Here is a 20,640-nt window from a genome sequence, read left to right as displayed (position 1 = left end):
TAGACTGACAGTATAACAAAATAGATGAGAACAGGGACGTCAGCAGTAGTCACTTAGCAAACATCTCTTGGTTATATGCCAGGCACTGAGAATGTAGAAGTAAATCACAGCCAAATTCCAGTTCTCGTGAACCTTACATTCTGTATGAGGAGATACACAGTAAACAGGCAGACTTATAAAGATAAAATAGGATTTTAGTAGTAAGTGCCCTGAAGAAAAATAAGCCAAGTAAAGGGATGTAGAGTGACCCAGAATGGGATGGAGTCCTCTGGTTTGGGTGGTTAAGGAAGGCCTCTCAAAGAGGTGACTTTTGAGCAGAAACCTGAGTGATATTAGAGAGCAAGCTGTGTGAAGATCTGGGTAAAGAGCCTTCTAGTCATCAGGAGGACTTAGTGGAGGTTCAGAAAGACCTAGAGTCAAATCCTGCTCTCCCACTTAATAGCCGAACGACTTGTCTGACTTCTGAGCCTTAGTTTCCTCATTACTAAGATGGACATAATGTACTTGTCTTATTTAGTTGTAATTACAACATAGTACAGCCCTTCACACAGTAAGCATTTAATAAGCCTTGGCTCACATTCCTGAGAATTGTATCTAAAGTACATTATTTTATGAAGTATTCCAGTTGTACAAATATTTCAGAATATGCATTGTACTTATGCCCCAATCTTTACCAAATATTAATATTTTACTACATTTGTTTCAGAGTTTTTTAAAGAAAAAAATGCTATAGTTGAGGCCTGTGTACCCTCTCCAACCTCCTTCCCTGGAGTTAACCACTGTCATGAATTTAATATTACTCATTAACATGAATGTTTTATATTTTTCTACATGTTTATGTATCAATAATATATAGTATTGTTTTTCAGATTTTTAAATAAGCATCTTTCTACAACTTCCCCTTTTCATACAACATTGAGATTTATCAATGTTAATTATGTATGTGCTATGTTCACTATTATAAGCATTGCTTCAGTGGATAATTGAATGAGACCAGGGATCATGAAAACTAGTTCTCTATGCCTTCTTTTCTCTGGACCTAACATATAAATAATAGACTTCATGCTACTCCTCTCATCTTCATAAGGCAATGCTTTCAGATCATCATCTGGAACAGTGATTCTCAACCCAGGGCAATTTTGCCTCCAGAGGACATTTGGCAAAGTCTGGAGACATTTTTGGTTGTTACAGCTAGGAGGCTGCTACTGGCATCTAATGGGTAAAAACCCACTACATTATAAACCTACTAATTGCTAAACATCCTAAAATGCACAGGGCAGCCTCCTACAACAAAGAATTACTCTTGCCCAAAATGTCAGTAGTACCATGGTTCAGAGATCCTGTCCTAGAACATTTGACCTGAGCTTTAAGTAATCAGCTTTAAAGGAAACTTCATAATCTGTTTTTCTGTTTTAGTGAGAGTACCACTTTGGATGCTTGTTTGATGTAAACTTTTCTTAATATATTCTGACCATTCCAAGATGACTTGATCTTTTCCTTTCTTAATTCTGTATCCTTTTCCCATATAAAAAATTTACCCAAATTCAAGAATATAAACATGTAGCAAATACATCCAAATGCACATAAGATATTACTAAGAATATCTGATGTTGGGTATACATACAAGAGTAGCAAAGGGACATCATAATTGTCATTATTTTGTAAACAGCAAAATAGCCTCCCTTTCAAAAGTACTGCCTATAATTCCTATTTGCAAATAAAGTATACCTAACAATATGCTTTATATGAACAAAATAAATATAGTGCATCCTTTATTTACATTGTAGTGGTTTATTAAATGGATGGCACATTTGTTCTTTCTATAAAAATTTATCCAATTATGTTGAAGAACATAAAACAGAATTCAGAGTACCAAAATTGACCCATCAATCTGACATTGCCTGTTCTCCATCAGGAGATTCTTACATAAACCCAATGTGAAACTAAAATTCTATTATTATTCATCTATCATTTAGTAAGTTTTCTTCCCTCTAAATGAGTTTAAATCTTATACTTTTTTTTTCTATGTACTAATTACTGAAAATACAGAAAATTTTTATCTAGCTAGTCAGGGTAAAAGATACTCTAATTCATGAAAGAGTTACATTCCTAAATTTCTTGTTCAGAACTGACTCTTAAGCAGTTCCCTTCCCACTCCACCTTCTTAGTAATAGACTTTTCACCAGAGAAGTTGCAGTGAGTCTTAATATGGTAGATTTAAAATATATGTGTAATTGTTTATGTATATCTCTCTACATGAAAAAATGACTTTTCTGTAGGTCAGAAGTGGTCAAATATGATTTATTTTATTCTTCAGTTTCATTTACATTATTCTGTCTGAAACATATTAGTACATAATTGAGGTAGAGAGCTCCTGATTTTTTTTAATTGTTAACTAATTATTCTACTGCCATTTTTTAACTCATTACTGATTTAAAATATCTCATTTATCGTACACTATAGCCCTTATAGTAGGATCTATATCTGGGATTTCAGTTCTGTGCCATTGTTCTAATTTGATTTTGGCCCAGCACCATATTATTTTGAACCTTGTAGCTTTACAGTAATTTTAAGTTATTATTCTAAGGGCAAATTAACTCTTCTTTTTTTCTAAGTGTTTTGGCAACTCATTTCTTTATCTTTGCATACAAGCTCATTAATTTAGGGATAACTGCCGAGGATTTTTTTTAAGTTGCTTTTTAGGTCCTTTGGTCAAGTTTTATAAACCATTTCCATAGGTACGCAATATTTCTGTTACTGTTCTACTTGGGCTTTTTAAAAACTTAACCTTTTTACTGATATATATGAAAACGTATTTGTTTGGTTTTCTTTTTAAGCATCTTTAAAATCTGGCTTTGTAACTGAATTCCCTATTCTGAGGATTCTTCGCTTGAGATTCTTGAGTTTTTTGGGTAACCATAATTGTCTGCTAGCTCTTGTTTTGTAATAATTATAGCTTTTTTCTTTTATTGTCTTTTATTGCATAAATGCCTAACAGAATCCTGACTATCCAGTAAAATATAAATAAGAGTAACATAATTAATGCAGTAAATCTTATCAAAAATACTAATTATTTTAGAGAACATAAAATTGCTTCCAGAGGTCAGCAATTTAAAACCTTTACTGGTCTAGTCCTTAAGTTTAATATGCACTGGACAGGATAGTAGTGAGTAAGGTACATGTAGTTATTGAGCACTTGAAATTTGGCTAGTCCAAATTGAGACATGCCATAAATAAAATACACACCTGGTTTCAAGAATGGTTTAATTAATCATTGTAAAACTATTGCATGTTAAAACAATATGATGAAATTTTTCCGTTAAATAAATTTCATTTATTTTTTTCTTTTTTTTTACATTTTTAATGTGGCTACTATATGGCTCACATATCTGTTGGACAGAGCTAGTTTAGATAATCACAAGTTGACCTGTCTGGTTATCTTTCCTATTTGCTTTTATTCTGGTATTTCCTAAAGGTGCAAGACTAGGTTGTCTAAGAATCCACATATCCAGTGTGTGTTTCAAAGGAAAGTTCAGAGATAACAGCAGAGAAAATGCAGTGGACAGTTTGATAACTTTTACTACACTGTAAGCTACATACTTCCAAATATGAATTACTACATTTATTAAATATTCAATCAATATGCATCTTCTCTTGGAACTTGCTAGACTATCTCCCTCATTCTTTACAAAGATGTCAGATGGAGCCTGAAGTTTTGTTGGAGTCACCTGGATGACACCAACGTTCTCCAGATACCAATTCTGACTCTAGGTTGACTGCTTAATTCGTCTCTTTTTGTCTTCTTAATTTTATTGCTTTCTTGTTCATTGTATTGTTTTATTTTAAACTTTGTTCTCATACCAACCCTATTAGGAATTTATGAGAATTACATAATTGGACAAAGGTTTAAATCTGACCTACCTGAGGGCCACCTGATACGATTTTTCAGTCAATAATAGCTAACATTTATTGAGCACTTATTTTAAGCAAAGGGTAATTCCAAGCATTTTACACACATTGTCTCCTGTAAATAACCACCTTTTACAGATGTGGAAATTGAATCTTATAGAGAATAAATAGCTTACTCAAGGGTCGTATACTAGCCCACAAAATTTGGGTTCAAACCCAAGTCTAGCTTGAGAGCTTTGTCTCAAATACTGTACTGTTTGGGTTGATATATATAGATGAAGTGTATTGGGTTGTAGACACCTAATGGGCAAGGCTTTGTAGTCACTGAATGCCCCAGAGGTATCTTTCCGAGTCTGAGCTACGCAAAAAATTACAGTGAGAAAATTAGGAAGAGAAAGCAGATGTTGGAGGAGATTTATCATCCTTTGTATAGCTGCTCCTTTGATTTGAAGAAATCTCAATAATTTTATCTGCTAAAGAGTGTGAGAGAATGTTATTTCAGTTAAAAATACTTTCCACAATTTCACTTGGTTTCACCAATTTCAGTTAGTTTTAAATCATTAGGACGTCTAAGTAAACTATTGATTTATTCCACAGGTTTAGTATATTAGGTTCCTTTGCTTTACCTTGCCATCTTTAATGTTTGCATTCTTTTAAAATTACCTTGTCCTTTATAAGTATGTAAATATTGTATGCTAGCAATGTGCTGTTTATTAACAATGCCTATTTCCACTACTTTTTTAGGGTCCTGGTTGCTGTTCTGATCTTGCAGTGTCTTTTCACTACGTTGATTCTACAACTATGTATGAGTTAGAATACCTCGTTTATCATCTTCGTCCATATGGTTATTTATACAGATATCAACCTACCTTACCTGAAGATATACTAAAGGAAATTAGTCAAGCAAACAAAAACGAAGATACAAAAGTGAAGTTAGGAAACCCTTGAAAGAAAATCATGAGTGAACAAAGGTAAAATGTCTAGCATTGCACTGAAAAAGGACTTCTGCATTTCTGACATAGAACACTGGAATCCCAGTGAGGAATTCTAAGTGAACATTCCTTATAGAAACCTTTCACATGATTGACTATAAACTGAAGCTTTAAATGAGCTGTGAAGTCTGTTAAAATGTGTTTTGATACAGTAATATATAAATATATCTATATATGAGAAGAACTTGTGTTTTTAAAATGGTGGCCAGGTAGAGGAATTAGAAAAGAGATTTTGTTGCCTGTTTTCTGACCATCTGTATTATTGTCACTGAGAAACTAAAATAATTAAATTTACTAAAACTACACTGCACCATGTTAGTAATAAACAGACCTGCCTTAAAGAAAATTTTAGAAAGAAATATTGTTGCTCAGTGTTGTTAATACAGCTCAAGAATTGAGTTTGTATTTGCAGTATGATATAAATGATCCACCCCCCTCCACACACACACACACACACACACACACAGAGTTTTTGTCTAATGAAAATGTTGCTGTGATTATTTATAATTGGTATTATTTCTTCCAGAAGAAGCTAAAATAAAACTGGCACTTACCCTGAAGTGCATTAATAAAACCACACTTTAAAATTATCATGGGCCTTGACTATATTATATACTTTATTCTAATTGGTAATCTTTTACGGAATCTCTGTTGTCTCTCTTCTAAATATGTTTAGCCACTCTTGAATACCATTCTCCACTATTAATTTACTCAAACTATTCATAGCATTTGTAAACATGTATTGTACAATATTTGTTCCCAAATTTACCCATTGTTAATTATGGGTAACTAATAAATTTAATGCTATTTGAGGATGCTTTTCTTATAACAGTGCCACTCTCAGGAATTACTGACATTTTAAATTGATTATTTTAAACTCTTTCCAACTACATAGTTATGGTTTATTTCATTGTCATCCTGTTGAGATGAGAACTTGTTTGTGCCTTTCATAACTTGTTTAAAGCAGAGTTTTAAAATTCATTTATAGGATCTGAGGTGACTGTTACAGTGGCAAGATTTTGACAAGAATTAAAAACAATAGAAAATGCAGAGTGCTTAAACAAAAATGTTATATATTGAAAGAGTAGATACTTAATTTATAAATAAGTCTGAAGGTTGATGCTATTTTGGGATAATTGTTTTGCTAATGGATAGTTCTAACAACGCAGAATACCTAGTCAAGACTGTCATCAAAAACATTCACAAATGTTTCATTCTATTTTTAGTGACTCTGTTTAAAGAGTTTCTGAAGGGAAAGAAATTTTTTATTTTTATTATGTTTAGCAGTACTCAGTGTGTCATAACAGAATATTTTACAGACTTTCTATGAGATTATTTTTATGGTACAAAAGATTTACATTTCCCTTATGTTTATCATTATGCCAATTTTACATAGCTGTCGTGCCACTGACTCTGCTATTTACCTAAGTAATTCCTTTTTTCGGAGACCGTCTCACTCTGTCCCCCAGGCTGGACTGCAGTGGTGCAATTCTCTTGCCTCAGCCTCCTGAGTAGCTGGGATTATAGGCACGTGCCACCACACCCAGCCAATTTTCATATTTTTAGTAGAGATGGGGTTTTGCCACGTTGGCCAGGCTGGTCTTAAACTCCTGAACTCAAGTGATCCACCCGCCTCGGCCTCCCAAAGTGCTGGGATTACAAGTGTGAGCCACAGCGCCCAGCTAGCTAAGTAATTTATATTTATTGTGCCAAAACATGTCAAAATCATGACCTCTTTGAATGGTATATTTGAGAGGATGTTCATTTCATTGGCTAACCATGGACTACTCTGCCCACATAGTGAAAACATGCACCAATTTTTACCTATTATCATGGTAGTATCATCTGCCAAAATTTCAAGGCATTCATTTGATTCTTTGAACAACTCTTCACCATGGTGTGTACATGAATTTTCATATGTGTTACTTGACTAGAAGTATAAATGGTTTACTATAAATATCCAAAAACCTTAAGATTTGCTTATAGGAAATGAATGTTGTGATGAATCCTGGGCTCTAGAGTCAGACTTGCTTGGATTTAAATTCTTGCTCCAACACTTACTGTTTTTGTAACCTTGAACAATTTTACTTAATCTCTCTGTGTCTCAGTTTCCTCATCTGTAAATTAGGGATGATAATACTGCCTACCTCACAGGATTTTTATGAGGATTAAATAAATGTAAGGTTCTTAGAACACTGTCTGTCCCAGAATAGGGAGCAATAAATAGAAGACTGTATTATTATTCTGTTACCTTGGAGTGTAAATACTGCATTTAAGTGAATGAAAAATTTGCTTTGACCAGATAAGGAAATAATAGCTATTATTTATCAAGTGCCAACTGTATGCTAGGTACTGTACTTAGATAATCTGTGTATAATAGTGTTAATCCTCAAAATTTGGGTGTTTTTCCCCTATTATAGATAAGGAAACTGAGGCTCAGAGAATTAAAGTAACTTTGTCACTGTCACAAAGCTAGTAACAGAGGTAGGATTTATATTCAAACCCTATGTGTTCATTTGAACCGTCTCAGGCTTGGGGTTATTCATTTAGCATTATTTCCATTTTTATGTATATGTTATGTGATATCTGATACATTGGCCAGTAATAGTCAAATTAACCCAGCCAAATTGTCACAGTGATTCTTAAACTGTGGTTCTCACACTTGCCCAGGATGTTGTTAAATGCAGATCTGAAAACCCCAATCTCAGAAATTCTAATTTAAGCATGGGGCCCAAGAGTATGCATTCTTACCAGATACCCTAGGGCAGCGATTGTCGAAAGTGTGGTCCCAACAAACAGCATTAACATCACCTGGGAACTTTGTTGGAAATGCAGCCTCTCTCAGGGCCCCATCTCAGATCTACTAAATCAGATACTCTAAGGGCAGGGGCTAGCAGTTGTGTTCAAGCAAACTCTGCAGGTGTCTTTCTTATCCTCGTTTGAGAACCAGTACCCAACAACCTATGTGATTTTGGTGCAAATAGTGTTTGAAACACACGAAGATTACTGTCCCATTACTAAGACATTTTTCAAAAAGCATGTTTTAAATCATTGTAGTACAGGATCACACTATATTAAACCTGAAATAAAGATAACTTAAAGGGTCATTGGATCATTCATTTTGGCCAAATTTTTAGCTTCTCCAAAGTGACTAATATCAGGGCCCACAATAAAATCTGTAATTCTCCAAGTTTAGTAATTTTATGTTGAGGCAGGAAGGGTTATTAAGTACTAATAAGTACATAATTTATTAAAAGCATACATAAGTGTCATCAAAAAGTTCCACAATTGTTAAAAAAAAATTGAAGTAGTAAATGCTATTTTATAACATACATTTTTCTGCTAATTCATTGTTTTGTTTGACCTAATAAAGCAAAAGAAAAACAAAAAAGCAATTCTCCAAGTACTTCATAGAGCACATAAAATCAGATTTCATGATGATGATGTATTCACTGTCTTTTAGATTAAGATCTTTGTTATTTGGTAAATGATTTTAGTATGGTTTCAAAACATAAGGCTTTTGATGTCTTATGCTGTCTAATAATGGTATGCTTGTATTTTCTAGTGGAAAGTTCATAAAGCAGATTTTTGTCCCAGTTTGCTTTCAAATACAAATTTCAGAGGAGTTTTTCTTACTGTAATGAGGTATGAAAATAAATCACTGATCAGCTCTTAATATTTTTTTAATATGGAATTGGATTTGAGCATTAAATTTGCTAACTGGTTAGTTTCACAGTTTTCTTGAGTATTTTTCCCTTGAGACTGTCAAACTATAGTTATTACCAGGTTGATGCACTATTTATTATACTTGAAAGAATCCCTTGATTAAATTATATCTAGCATTTTGTTTGCCATTTAAGTTTTCAGTTCATTAGACTATTATTCTTTGACAGTTTCTGCCTTGTGTTTATTGCCCTTCTTTATTTGCTTTATTACTAACTTCTATTTTCTAGTTACTCTTAAATGCTGCCTTCACAGGGTTAATTTGGCTGTTAATAGTGATTAGAATTTTTATTACTTAATTGATAATTTTAAACCTACTAACTAGGGTTCCCTATGAAACGGAAAGTAAAAGTCTAAGAATAATGCCTGCTGGCTTTGGAGATACTTGCCCTGCTTAAAAATCTATAATTTTAAATTAATTCTACATCTACAATTATTAAAGGAAGTAGTTGTTTGGATTCTTCCACTCACCCTTTTCTCAAAAACAACAACAAAAAAATCTCATTTGCTTTATTTTTCTGCTTTATAGTAGGCCTGACAGAAACATACTGAAGCAATCTGGCAGACAACCTGTGGTAGATTTTATGCTAAATGTTAATGTAACCTCTGTTGATTTTTTTAAAAATGTGTTTATAAGATTTGAAATAAAAACTTTAATACAGGCTAGAATAAGGAATTTTACAAATTCTCTGTAGAGAAACCAACTCTAAAGTTTTAGAGTTGAATTGTGCTCTATTTCAACTCCCTTACCTCTCTAGTTTTCAGTTTATATTAAGTTTTAGTAACTTCGCAGGGCCTTGCAAATTAATAACCTACATGAAGTATATTATTAGAGGGAAACTAATCTTACTGCTAAGCAGTGTGTTGTACTACATAGTGAATGTTTGTGTTTTGGAATTTAAAAATTATTTAAGGTAATGGTGTTATGAATGGTTTAAAAATGTCTGGTGACTTGCTTATTTTAAGTGATCACCATTAAGTCAGAAAAATGTATTTTTAAATGTTTCTTGAAGTGCCTTTTGAACATTTTTAAACAGCGGATTTAAATAATGCATAAAATAAATTGCCGTGTTCAAAGTTGTTTCATCTGATTATTTTTAACCAATATAAAAGTTGTGAGATAAATGTTGTCTTTTATGGGTAGTTTGGGGTTATTTTTCCAAAAGTATAAAATTGTTTTCCCATCAAAGCTATTTAGTTTGAATAGGCTTACATAAGTTTTACTGCAATATGTATTACTTACTTTAAAGCAACAAAATATTCCACCTCTGACTGAGAATAATATACTGTGAAAAAATTAGAAACACTCTGTAGTCCAGGTAAGTGTGTCTGGATGGGTGGGGGCAGAGGAGGTGAGAGAATCTCATATATTTAGAGAGAGATTGCTTCTGTGCTCCTTGGTATATTTTGATCTATTGCATACACAGAGAAATCAGTTTATTCAACAAATAATTGTGCCAAGCATCTGCTAGAAATACAGTGGTGAACAAGACATACAGGATGTCTTAATTCTAGAGTTAGAAAATAAGCTAGTGGATGAATAAACAAAGTATTTCAGAGAGTGGTATTAGGAAAATAAAAATATTATCAGAACAATTTTCTGGATAGGGTATTAAGGAAGACTAGGAAGTAACATTTGAGCAGAGACTTGAATGTTGAATAACAGACACTTTATGTACTTCAGAAATTACTTTTATCTATGAAATTATTTGTTCCAACTATGTGTTTAAAAAACAAAAAAGTTTCCACCCTTGCTTAATCATGCTGTGGGTATATGTATATATGAAGGCTTACTGAAATGTAAACTATAGGCTGAAAAACTTTGTGTTTTTAGGCATGCTTCATCCAGAGCTCAAGTCTATTGATAGATTTGTCTGGGAGTTTCAGGATATGAATAAAAATAGACCTAGTATTTTATGTCTTCCTAGACAAACAGTTACAAATTTCATAAGGCCCTTCAGTCTAGCCTATATGTCTTGATTTTTCAGTAATCTACTACCCAGTATGTTCTCTATTAGCATGTGTGTGTACGCATGCAAGCATGCATACATACTGTTATTTGGATTAGACAGCTTTAGAAAAGCTGAGGAGACAAATACCACTTCATACTACTTTAGTAGTAGAGTTGTATAATTTAACATATTCAGACAGCTAAATATTTTCCAACTAGCTGTACTGATAATTGTTAAGTCATTGGGAAGTAGATATATTTACCTAAATATATACAATTAAACCTATTTTAAGTTTTCCAAAGGTATGACTTCATAGTACTGGAAAGGATACAAGAAGATTCTTGCTGAATTTATCTCCTTGTTAAGGGAAAGTACTCTACAGAGCTAAACACATTTTTCATCTTAAAGTCTAATAATGCTGACAATATGGATTGTCCAAAGGAGATTTTTTTAGTGGTTAAGAATGAATGAACATTTAACAACTGAAGTTGAATAAGTTCAGCAACATTGGCATTCTCCAAATACATCTATATTAGTAAAACAGAAGTGAACTTTGTTTTGCCATGAGTTTGTTACTAATTAATACATTTTGTATTGCTGCCTGGAACTTAAAACTGTCTCTGCATTGCATCATTTCTTCTACCAAATGTGCTAGTGTTTCTTGTATTGTTACCAATATTGCTTTTCTCCAGGACTGAAAATTTGTCCAGGGCATTATATACTTTCTTACATATTGCCCCTGTGTAGTACAGTTGAATACAACAGCTTACTTTGAAATAACAAAATACTCATTTTTTTAAAAATGAGATTCAATCCCAGAACTTAGGCTCTTTGGCTTTTCTAATGAATGCCTAGTGAAAGATTAACAGTACTTCTTCATTTCTAGAACTGCTGAATAATGTGCTGTCATAGAACTAATTTGGTTACAGTGTCTTCATTTTACAACTAATCAGGTTTTGACTTTTGTAAGCTTCAATTTTTTTTTCATAGAACTACCTAAACTGCATTGTCTCCCCTTCTATAAGAGTTCATTCTCATTAATTTTCTTGTCTAATTGTTAGATTGTGGAAAGGTGGTGATTTGGAAGAGAAGTAATATTCAACTTTTCCTTTAGTTCTACTCATGACTATCTCCCTTGTTTTTATACTTTTTGGTGGGGTGTGGGTAGGTGAGTGTGGGTGTGTATATGTCAGAGGCAGAAAGAAAAAGGATAGTTATGATTTTAATAACTGGATTTTTAATGTAATTGAAGTATTAAAACCACTGCTTTTTTATGTTGATTAGGTTTATGTAATAAGCAGTTTATTTGATGAAGTGAAGGTAAGTATGTGTTTAGAATAATTGGCCACAGAGATAATTCCTGATTTTTAAAGTAATTTTTACAAACCTGCTTGCCTGACTGAATTTCTTTTTTGGCCTTTGACTTTACAGCTGTTGGAACCTTCTCCTACTCATCTCTCATTCCATGGTTTTTTCTTTTACCCTTTCTTTTTCTTCTAATTGGCAGCAGCAAGTCTTTAGTTTTTTAAGACTTTTTATTGCCCCCATTCTTTTTTTTTTTTTTTTTTTTTTTTTTTTTTAATAGAAACAGGGTCTTCTTGTGTTGCCCAAGGTGGTCTTTAAATGGTTTGGCCTGCCAGAGTGTTGGGATTATATGCGTGAGCCACCATGCCCGGCTGCCTCTGTTTTCTATCAAAATGGATGTGTTTTAAGACCTTTCTTTAAAATTGTGTATCTTTTGTGAACCTCAGTTCCCTCTCACCAGCTTAGAAGTTGCTGAAAGAAGGAAGAGAGAGCACTCAGAGAATTGATGCCCGCATTATCCTGCAGTTTCCTCTTTCTTAAGGAAATATTTCCTTCTAGAACTTACTCAGTAAAAATATGGGTGCTTAAAAACTTGAAAACCAGTGGGGAGAAAAACTTAACCTTTATAGATAAAAGATTTCAGTGTTCAGTATTAAGGCAGTCCTCTCTTACATCTTAAAAATGGTCACTGCGAGCTGTTGAATAAAATGAGTATAACCTCAGAATATGAGACCTTCCACAGCCTGGCCCTAGCATGTATTCCCTTTTTAAAAATTTGCAATTCCTTACCTAAACTCCAGACAAATTCAGTTCCAAATCATTTAACCAACATTTGAGTGCCTACTAAAAGTATTGATCTAGATAATAGGGATAAAGTGGCAAATTATATTTGTTGCTGTCAAGGAACTTACCTTCTATTAGAAGCAAAGTACCCAAAAAAATAGTTGTGTGCAATAGAGTTATACTCTCAGGCAGTGTGCTAATTGTTTTACATTGCATTATCCTATTTAATTCTTACTACATTCCTGGTGGATGGACTCTACTATCTACCGTTTCAGGCATCTGCTGGGGATCTTGGTATGTATCCCCCGTGGTAAAGGGGGAACTACTGTATTTTATTTGTTAACCTCCAGCACTTTACAAAAAAGGGGAACTGAAAGCACCAGATGTTATATAGAAGAAAGAATAGAGTGTGAAACAAGAGACTCTTCTCGAAAGGGGCCATTTAAAACATTTCATTTCCATATGCAGCCATAAAACTTCCATCTACATCATTCAATGGCTTTTATACTCTTAATTCATATTGCTAAGAAAACTTCTGGCTTATTCTTCTTGTTAAAGTTTATGAAGTATCCTGATACCAGGGAGGAAAAAATGCCATTTCTATGGCATAAGCCCATTAACCTACCCGAGTTGTCAGAATCAAGGGGAGGTGTTTGAGAAATTGTTTCCTCTTTTTAAACATTTAACTTTTTTTTTTTTAATTTTTTAAATTTTTCTTCAAAACTTACAAAAAGTACACATCATTATATCTTGTGTATTTACTACCAACTTGTACTAAATAAGTCATCTTTCCATCAAAAAAAGTGATAAGCTCCATTATTTTAAAAAAACCAAACATTCATTAAAGGTGAACATTTCAAAGATGAAAATTTTAAGAGAACCCCAAACTCCACCATCCCCCAAAATAATTCCAATTAATGCATAAATATAAATTGGATATTAAGCTAAATAGATAGAAACTGGGAAAAAGTGAGATCATATAACAAATGCTAATTTTAACATTATAATTTAAAGAAATACAGTTGCTCTTGATCTGGCCAAAATCTGCAAATTGTCCTGGGGGCAGGGAGAGGGGAATGTCATCTTAGCAGCAACAAAATTGAGTGATTTCTTTGGGAGGGGGAGATAGAGAGACGAAGAACAGACTGGACTTAGGCTTCTCTGTAGCAACATTCAGTGCTAAAGCAGAGCAAAGCAAAGTCTACCAGATTCTTGGGTGGGGTGGGGGTGGGGAGGAAGCCAAGTGATTTCAAATGTAAGGGTAAATTAAAAGAGGGTGGACACTTCTTGAAGAATCTAGATGATGAAGCCCATCTAAAGAGATGAATGGACAAACATTGAGAACAGGACTGGTGCTGGTTATTTAAATATGTAGTTGTAGAATTATTTAAGGCTATAGAAGCATATTGAAATGTTATACATCTTGATATAGAAAAGATTAACATGTTAGAAAATAGAATATCAAAGACAAGGTAAGGGGTAATATATACATGCCCTAATTGGTTTTACTTTTCAGAATGTAATAGAAATTTTGTAAAATTGATAATATATCAAGCAATAAGGATGTAATATTCTGAATACAGTTATGAAGGTAATCACCAAAACTCTAAGCCTGATAACTATTAAAATGAAAACACAAAATTAAAGATAACACAGGCCATGTAAGAAAGCTAAAGGGAGAATTTAAAATAGGAAGATGACAGAATTAAAACCAAACATAGATATGATGTCAAATAAGGATAAATATGATTAACTTATAAATGTATGAATATATAAAAACTGTTGGCAGTACCTTTGGGGAAGGGTACTAGGATTGGAAAGAAATTGAATAATTCACTATTTTCCTTTTTGAACTTTTAAAAAATCATGTTTATGTTGTCACAGTTTAGAGAACTATAGTGGGAAAAAAAAGCTGTTGGTCCTGGGTCCCTAGGGTTTTTACAACCAGTGGTGAAGAATGTCCACAGACGTTCTTAAGCAGCAGTAGAGGTAAGCAGGTACACACATGAGCTGGAAGGATCTCAAAGCTGATTTGGGTTGTTTTATCTTGTCATAAGGAATTACTTTCTTCAATCAAGGGTATAAAGACTGCTGAACTAGTTCATAAGGAGGGTAGATGAAGGAGGTATCCATCTTAAAGAGTGGCAAATAGTTGATCCATACAGAGGACCAGCAGCCTCATGTGGACCCATCTTAGCATCCTTCTCTTCCTCTACTCAAGGGTGAAGAGTACTTAAAAGTTACTATTTATTCTCAAAGCCTTGCATCAGATTATTTTCATATCTTTCTTAGATCTGTTCTGGCTTAAGTCTTACTCTCTTATTCGTGGAAATAGAAGACATTGAGCCCTTTCCCACATAAAAATACAGGACTACTGATTTCTAGAGCTTAAAGATGTTCCACACCTCATTTGAAAGATCCAGAAACAGATCTAGAGATGTTAAAGTTTAGAAAAATGACACAAGTAATGCCAGAAATGGCAATTTTCCTGACTCCCAGGTTAGTGGTCTTTGTACTAAATGCAATTTCTTATCTTCCTTGAACAACCTGAGCTACGTACTTTTTTTAACAAAATTTTTTGTGGGTACATAGTAGGTGTACATATTTACAGGGTACATGAGTCCCTTTGATACAGCCATGGAATAAGTAATAATGACATCATGGAAAATGGGTATCTATCCCCTCAAATATTTATCCTTTGTGTTACAAACAATCCAGTAATACTCTTTTAGTTATTTTTAAATAGACAAATTATTATTGACTATAGTCACTCTATTGTGCTATCAAATACTAGATCTTATTCATTCTTTCTGTTTTTCTTTGACCCATCATACTGCTAGGTAGAACTCACATATTCGGTCCCTGCCTTTTCCCACCATTTGCAAATAGGTTCTAGGCACAATCCTAATAGTTGCCAGATGCTGTTATCAGAGATCATATCTGTCTTGTTTCCAATTGTGCCTGGGACATAATAGGATTTTTTTTTTTTTTAAATAACAAAGCCATGTGTAGTGCAGCATGCCTGTTGTTCTAGCTACCCAGGAGGCTGAAGCTCAGCAGTTCAGGTCCACCCTGGGCAACAGGACTCCATCTCTACAACAAAAAAGTTTAAAAAGATTACTATATGATTACTATACACTGTATGTATCAAAATATTACTCTCTCCCCCATAAATATGTACAATTATTATATATCAATAGAAATAAATGGTGAGCATCCTTTCACTACGAAGAAAAGTTCTGAGTACCATATGCCCCTACCTTCTTCTATTTTTATGGAGACCTCTAAACAAAATGCTTTTCTTGTAGATATGGAGGGACCCCTAAACAGGTTTTCTACTTGAGAAAATCTTGATTTGAACTCCACACATCATACACCATGGGGCAAAAAGCCTTGCATTTATATTAGAGAATATAGTCCAGAAAAAGAACAAAACCTCAAGTGTGGGCAGAAGATTGTGTTTATTTGCTGTTAGGGAAGAAAACTCAGGTTCCTTTTCTCTACAGTGACCATTAGACATTCCAAAGCACTGTCAGTTGGTATATCTCAGTGGTCTTGGTTACTGAAGCAACGAGCGGTCTGTGATGGCAAAAAAAAAACGGTAGGGTCTTTCCTAACACTGGTAAGGAGTAAACTCTGTACAGAGTTAATAATTTACATTTCAAGTCACAAGTTTTCTATCCTATTGGAAGAAGTTTCTAAAATCCAAAAAAAGCAACATCTCTTTTTTTTCCTCCAGTCATTCATTCACCCATTCAACAAACTTTTACTGGGCTCATGGTTTGTCAAGTATAGAAGAGAAAAGAGGACGAATCCTGTGGTTAAGGCTTGCCTGAAGGATCTCACATTTGGGTTGGGGGCTGACATGCAGTGAACAAATCGCCTCCTCAGGACTGTGACACATGCTATGATAGACGTATTTACAAAGAACTATAAGAGGACTGTATATTAAATGTGTAGGGATCTGAGAAGTTTCAAAGAAATTGTGGCATTTGAACTAGATATCAAAGAATAAGGCTCAGGTACAACTTCATGTGAAAGAGACAATATATTCACAAATTTGCCAAAACCAGGTTAACTGCATTCTTCCAGCGTTCCAGTTTTTTCCCAAGTGCAATCAGTGTACCACTTTTTCTGAGACCCAGAGCCATTTTCTTTCATTGGCATGTTTTTAGGCTTATTTTTCAGTAACTCCAGTACCCCTGAAGTTTCTTTCCTTAGATCTTAAACAGATACATTCAATTGGGCATTACTACATGGTTTGAGGATAATGTCTTTATACAAAGGTAATATATGCGCTTAGTAAGAGAATGAATATAAAATGAAAAGCAATAATCTACCACTGCCGCACCCAGCAGTCCCTTTGTCCAGCCATAAACAGAAAATAACAGAACTGTACTCATTTCAAAACTGTACACATCATTCTGCTCTTTACCTTTTCTACTTATCTGTTTAATAACTTAGAGGTAATTCTTTTTAATAGTTAACTAGATCTCTGTATGGATGTGCCATAAGTTTTTAGCCATTCCTTTATTGATAATTGAATTGGATTATACTTTCATTATTTTAATTATTGCTGCACTGAACATCCTTGAAATGATTGTGTGGGTACAGCCATAGGATAAGTTCCTAGCAAGGAATTGCTGAGTTAAAGAATGTGTGCATTTAAATATTCATAGATACTGCCAAATTGCCTTCTTAAACTGTACTACCTTATACTACCACTCAACATTTATGAGTATATTTCCCTGCCCCTTTTGCCAATTTTTGATTATTAAACTTACTAGTTTTATCACTGCATTAGTATCTGATAATTGTTGATTTGTACATAAGGTTTGAGTGATTTTTTTATACATTGGTAATCTGCATTTCATCTTAGCCAATTGTTTTTAATAGTGAATTACTAGGGTTTTTAAAATTTATAAACTCTGAATATTGGCTTAGTTTATATGTATTAGAACTGTTATGATTATTTCGTGCTTAAGTTGTTTTTTTCCCCACACAAACCAATTAATCTTTTCTTAGTGCTATTGAATTGTGTGTCTTGCTCACACCAAGGTTTATTTATAATATGTTACCCTCTTACTTTCATAGTTTCATTTTTTGTGTTTATATTTTTGATCTGTCCAGAATTTATTTTCTTATATGGAGTGAGGTAGGAAAATGGCTACCTGTTTGTTGTAATACACTTTATTTGATGATCCTTTCTTTCAACATTTATTTTAAATCACCATTACCACATATTTCAATATCAGTTTGTGTGTAAACTGTATTCTGGTCTGCTTATTTGCCTATTTCTTCTGCAGTACAATGTTTTAATGATTTCAGATTCGTAACACTTAACTGACAGAATGAGTTACCTAAACATTTTGTACAGACACTGGCAGATCCAGCTACATATCATGGCATTATACCACGAATCCTTTCCAGCATTATTCACAGAAATAGCCACCCTTAAAATATTCCCCTCATGATCCTCAGAGGTTCCAAGGGTACAGTGTCATGTGTACCCAGAAATGGGTTGCCCTCTTGCCCATTCCTGGGCTGCCTCCTAGGGACAGTGACTCCAGTTAACTTGCTACTTCAATAGGCACTACCATCTTCTGCTGGTGACTTCTGTCATCTTGTTTGACCCTGGGGAAAAGACTTACCTTCCTCTTTGTTGCCCACAGTAGAGACCAGACTTTCCTGACTGTTCCCGAATAATGAAAGAAAGGGTCCAGGTAGTACTTTATGAGAGCGGCCAAGCCCCAGTGGAATCCTTTCAACCCTTACCAGGCTAGTGCTCTGCCTCCTTTGCCACCTGTTTCCAGGTCACCAAAGGTAGTTCAGCTACCCCACTAGAAACCTTCAGTTATCAGCACTTCTTTAGAATTGGAGTCAAATTGACATCTGCACTAAAAGAAATGAGGAAAGTTTCCCCTCACCTGAGTCTAACACTCTCAACACCTTCCTCCCAAAATTCCTGCTGAACCAGCCTCTCCCCGGGGAAACTGACAGTGAAAACATTTAGTCTTTTCAGAGGAAATTACATCTTTACTCAGAGAAACGTGGTCTGGATTTTGGATTTGCGGCCCAATAAGAAAATTGCCTAATGGTATCAGGCCCTTCATATCTGTGGGTTCCACATCCATGAATTCAGCCAATTGTGCATCAAAAATATTCAATAAAAAATATGACAAAAATATAAATACAGTATAATGGTTATTTACATAGCATTCACATTTTATTAGGTATTACAGAGATTAAGATTTAAAGTATGCAAGAGGATAAGCATAGGTTATATGCAAATACTATACCATTTTATATAAGAGATTTAAACATCCATGAGTTTTGGTATCAGAGGGGGTCCTGGAACCAGTACCCCAAGGATACTGAGGGACAACTGTCTATTTCACAGTCTGTACTGGTTTTTTTTGTTTTTGTTTTTTTGAGACGGAGTCTCGCTCTGTTGCCCAGGCTGGAGTGCAGTGGTGCAATTGCTGGCTTACTGCAAGCTCCGCCTCCCGGGTTCCCGCCATTCTCCTGCCTCAGCCTCCCGAGTAGCTGGGACTACAGGCGCCCGCCACCACGCCCGGCTAATTTTTTGTATTTTTAGTAGAGACGGGGTTTCACCATGGATGGTCTCGATCTCCTGACCGCGTGATCCGCCCGTCTCAGCCTCCCAAAGTGCTGGGATTACAGGCGTGAGCCACCGCGCCTGGCCGTCTGTATTGTTTTTACAAATGGGGCAGCAACAACCAAACCCAAATGAGGCTGCATCAGACTCAGCCCTGTTCCTGTTTTGTCTCCCTGCACTAAGGGTTTCAAGCATATCTTAGGGCTGTGGTCAGCTTGTTAAACGAATCAGCCTTGAAACCTAATAGAATGTGACTTTACAAAAATTTCCGCATATTATGTTCCTTTTTAAAACTAGCTCCTTCCAAATCGATCTTTATTTCAGAAATGGAAGGGGGAAAGGAATGGGGGAAATAGTAAGTGAAATCACCTATATTTTCTTAGGGACCCTAACTTAGACGTGACCAGCTATTTCTGAGATTCTTAAGTAAACTGGTTTTTCTATCTGAAAGTCTGACAGTCTTTGCCATGTTAAGCTATTTCATGTCTTATACTTAGACCCACCTCAGGCTACTTGGACAAATGCTCAAATAAATTGACCAAATGGAAAACGTTCAGAGGTTGAGTGACTTGGAGTAACAAGTGAAACAGAACTGAGTGGTGGAACTCAACCTGCGTCTGAAGTTTCAAAACACATCAAGTCTAGTCTTCTTGTATTTTAATAATATACAAACTTAGAGGGTGGAAAGAGATGAAGTGTTATGTGCTCATAAAATCAATTTATAAGTGACCTCATTATAGGGTCAGTCACCTCAAGATAATATAAGTTCATGATTTACTATATTAATGTAACCTTTGCTATGTATTAATCAGTATAAATTTATAATTCAGTAGTCTACAAATCCTAAACTTAAAGAATATTTTCTGAATTTGCTCTTTGATTACTCCACATCTCTGCATAGAATTTTCTGACACACACTCATCAGGATGTGTTTATAAAGGGTTTTCTTTCTTCCTCTTCACATCTAAATGATACAGAATTACCCAAACTTCCTGTTGCTACTGAACTGAAGCAAGAGAAGCAAGGGAAATTGAAACTGAAAATGTGAACTAGCGACTTTACCCAGAAGCACAGTTGTTGGCATCAATGAGATTATTTTTTAATGAAATTAAAGAAAGTAGAGGTTTCCTTTCAACTGACACTGTTTTTCTCCAGACTACTGTGCAGCAGGATGGTAGTTGTTTCCTCTCAAGGGAGCTAAAAATTAACTTCATCCTATGGCATGATGTATTAAAATCAGGAGTGTTCATGGTAACTTTCTCTTTCACCTCTCCAATAGGTAATCTCTCTTAAGATCCAACCCAAGCTATTCTCTGTACACAAGGTCAGCAAGCATTTGATTCATTTTGTCAGCTTT

General features: G+C 34.5%; 1 protein-coding gene across 1 annotated transcript in view; it reads left to right on the top strand.

Moving 5' to 3' along the window:
- C1GALT1 (core 1 synthase, glycoprotein-N-acetylgalactosamine 3-beta-galactosyltransferase 1) overlaps positions 1–5,491 on the top strand; it is an 82,002-nt gene extending 76,511 nt beyond the window's left edge. The window contains exon 4 of the mRNA XM_007982083.3: positions 4,654–5,491. Coding sequence (XP_007980274.3) covers positions 4,654–4,857 — 204 coding nt within the window. The 3' untranslated portion in view covers positions 4,858–5,491. The remainder of the gene's footprint in view (positions 1–4,653) is intronic.
- Positions 5,492–20,640: the final 15,149 nt, after the last annotated feature.

This window comes from Chlorocebus sabaeus, chromosome 21, assembly GCF_047675955.1.
Source record: "Chlorocebus sabaeus isolate Y175 chromosome 21, mChlSab1.0.hap1, whole genome shotgun sequence".
Classification (NCBI taxonomy): domain Eukaryota; kingdom Metazoa; phylum Chordata; class Mammalia; order Primates; family Cercopithecidae; genus Chlorocebus; species Chlorocebus sabaeus.
Note: the sequence above shows the minus strand (reverse complement) of the source record. Positions and strands in the feature narration are given on the sequence as shown.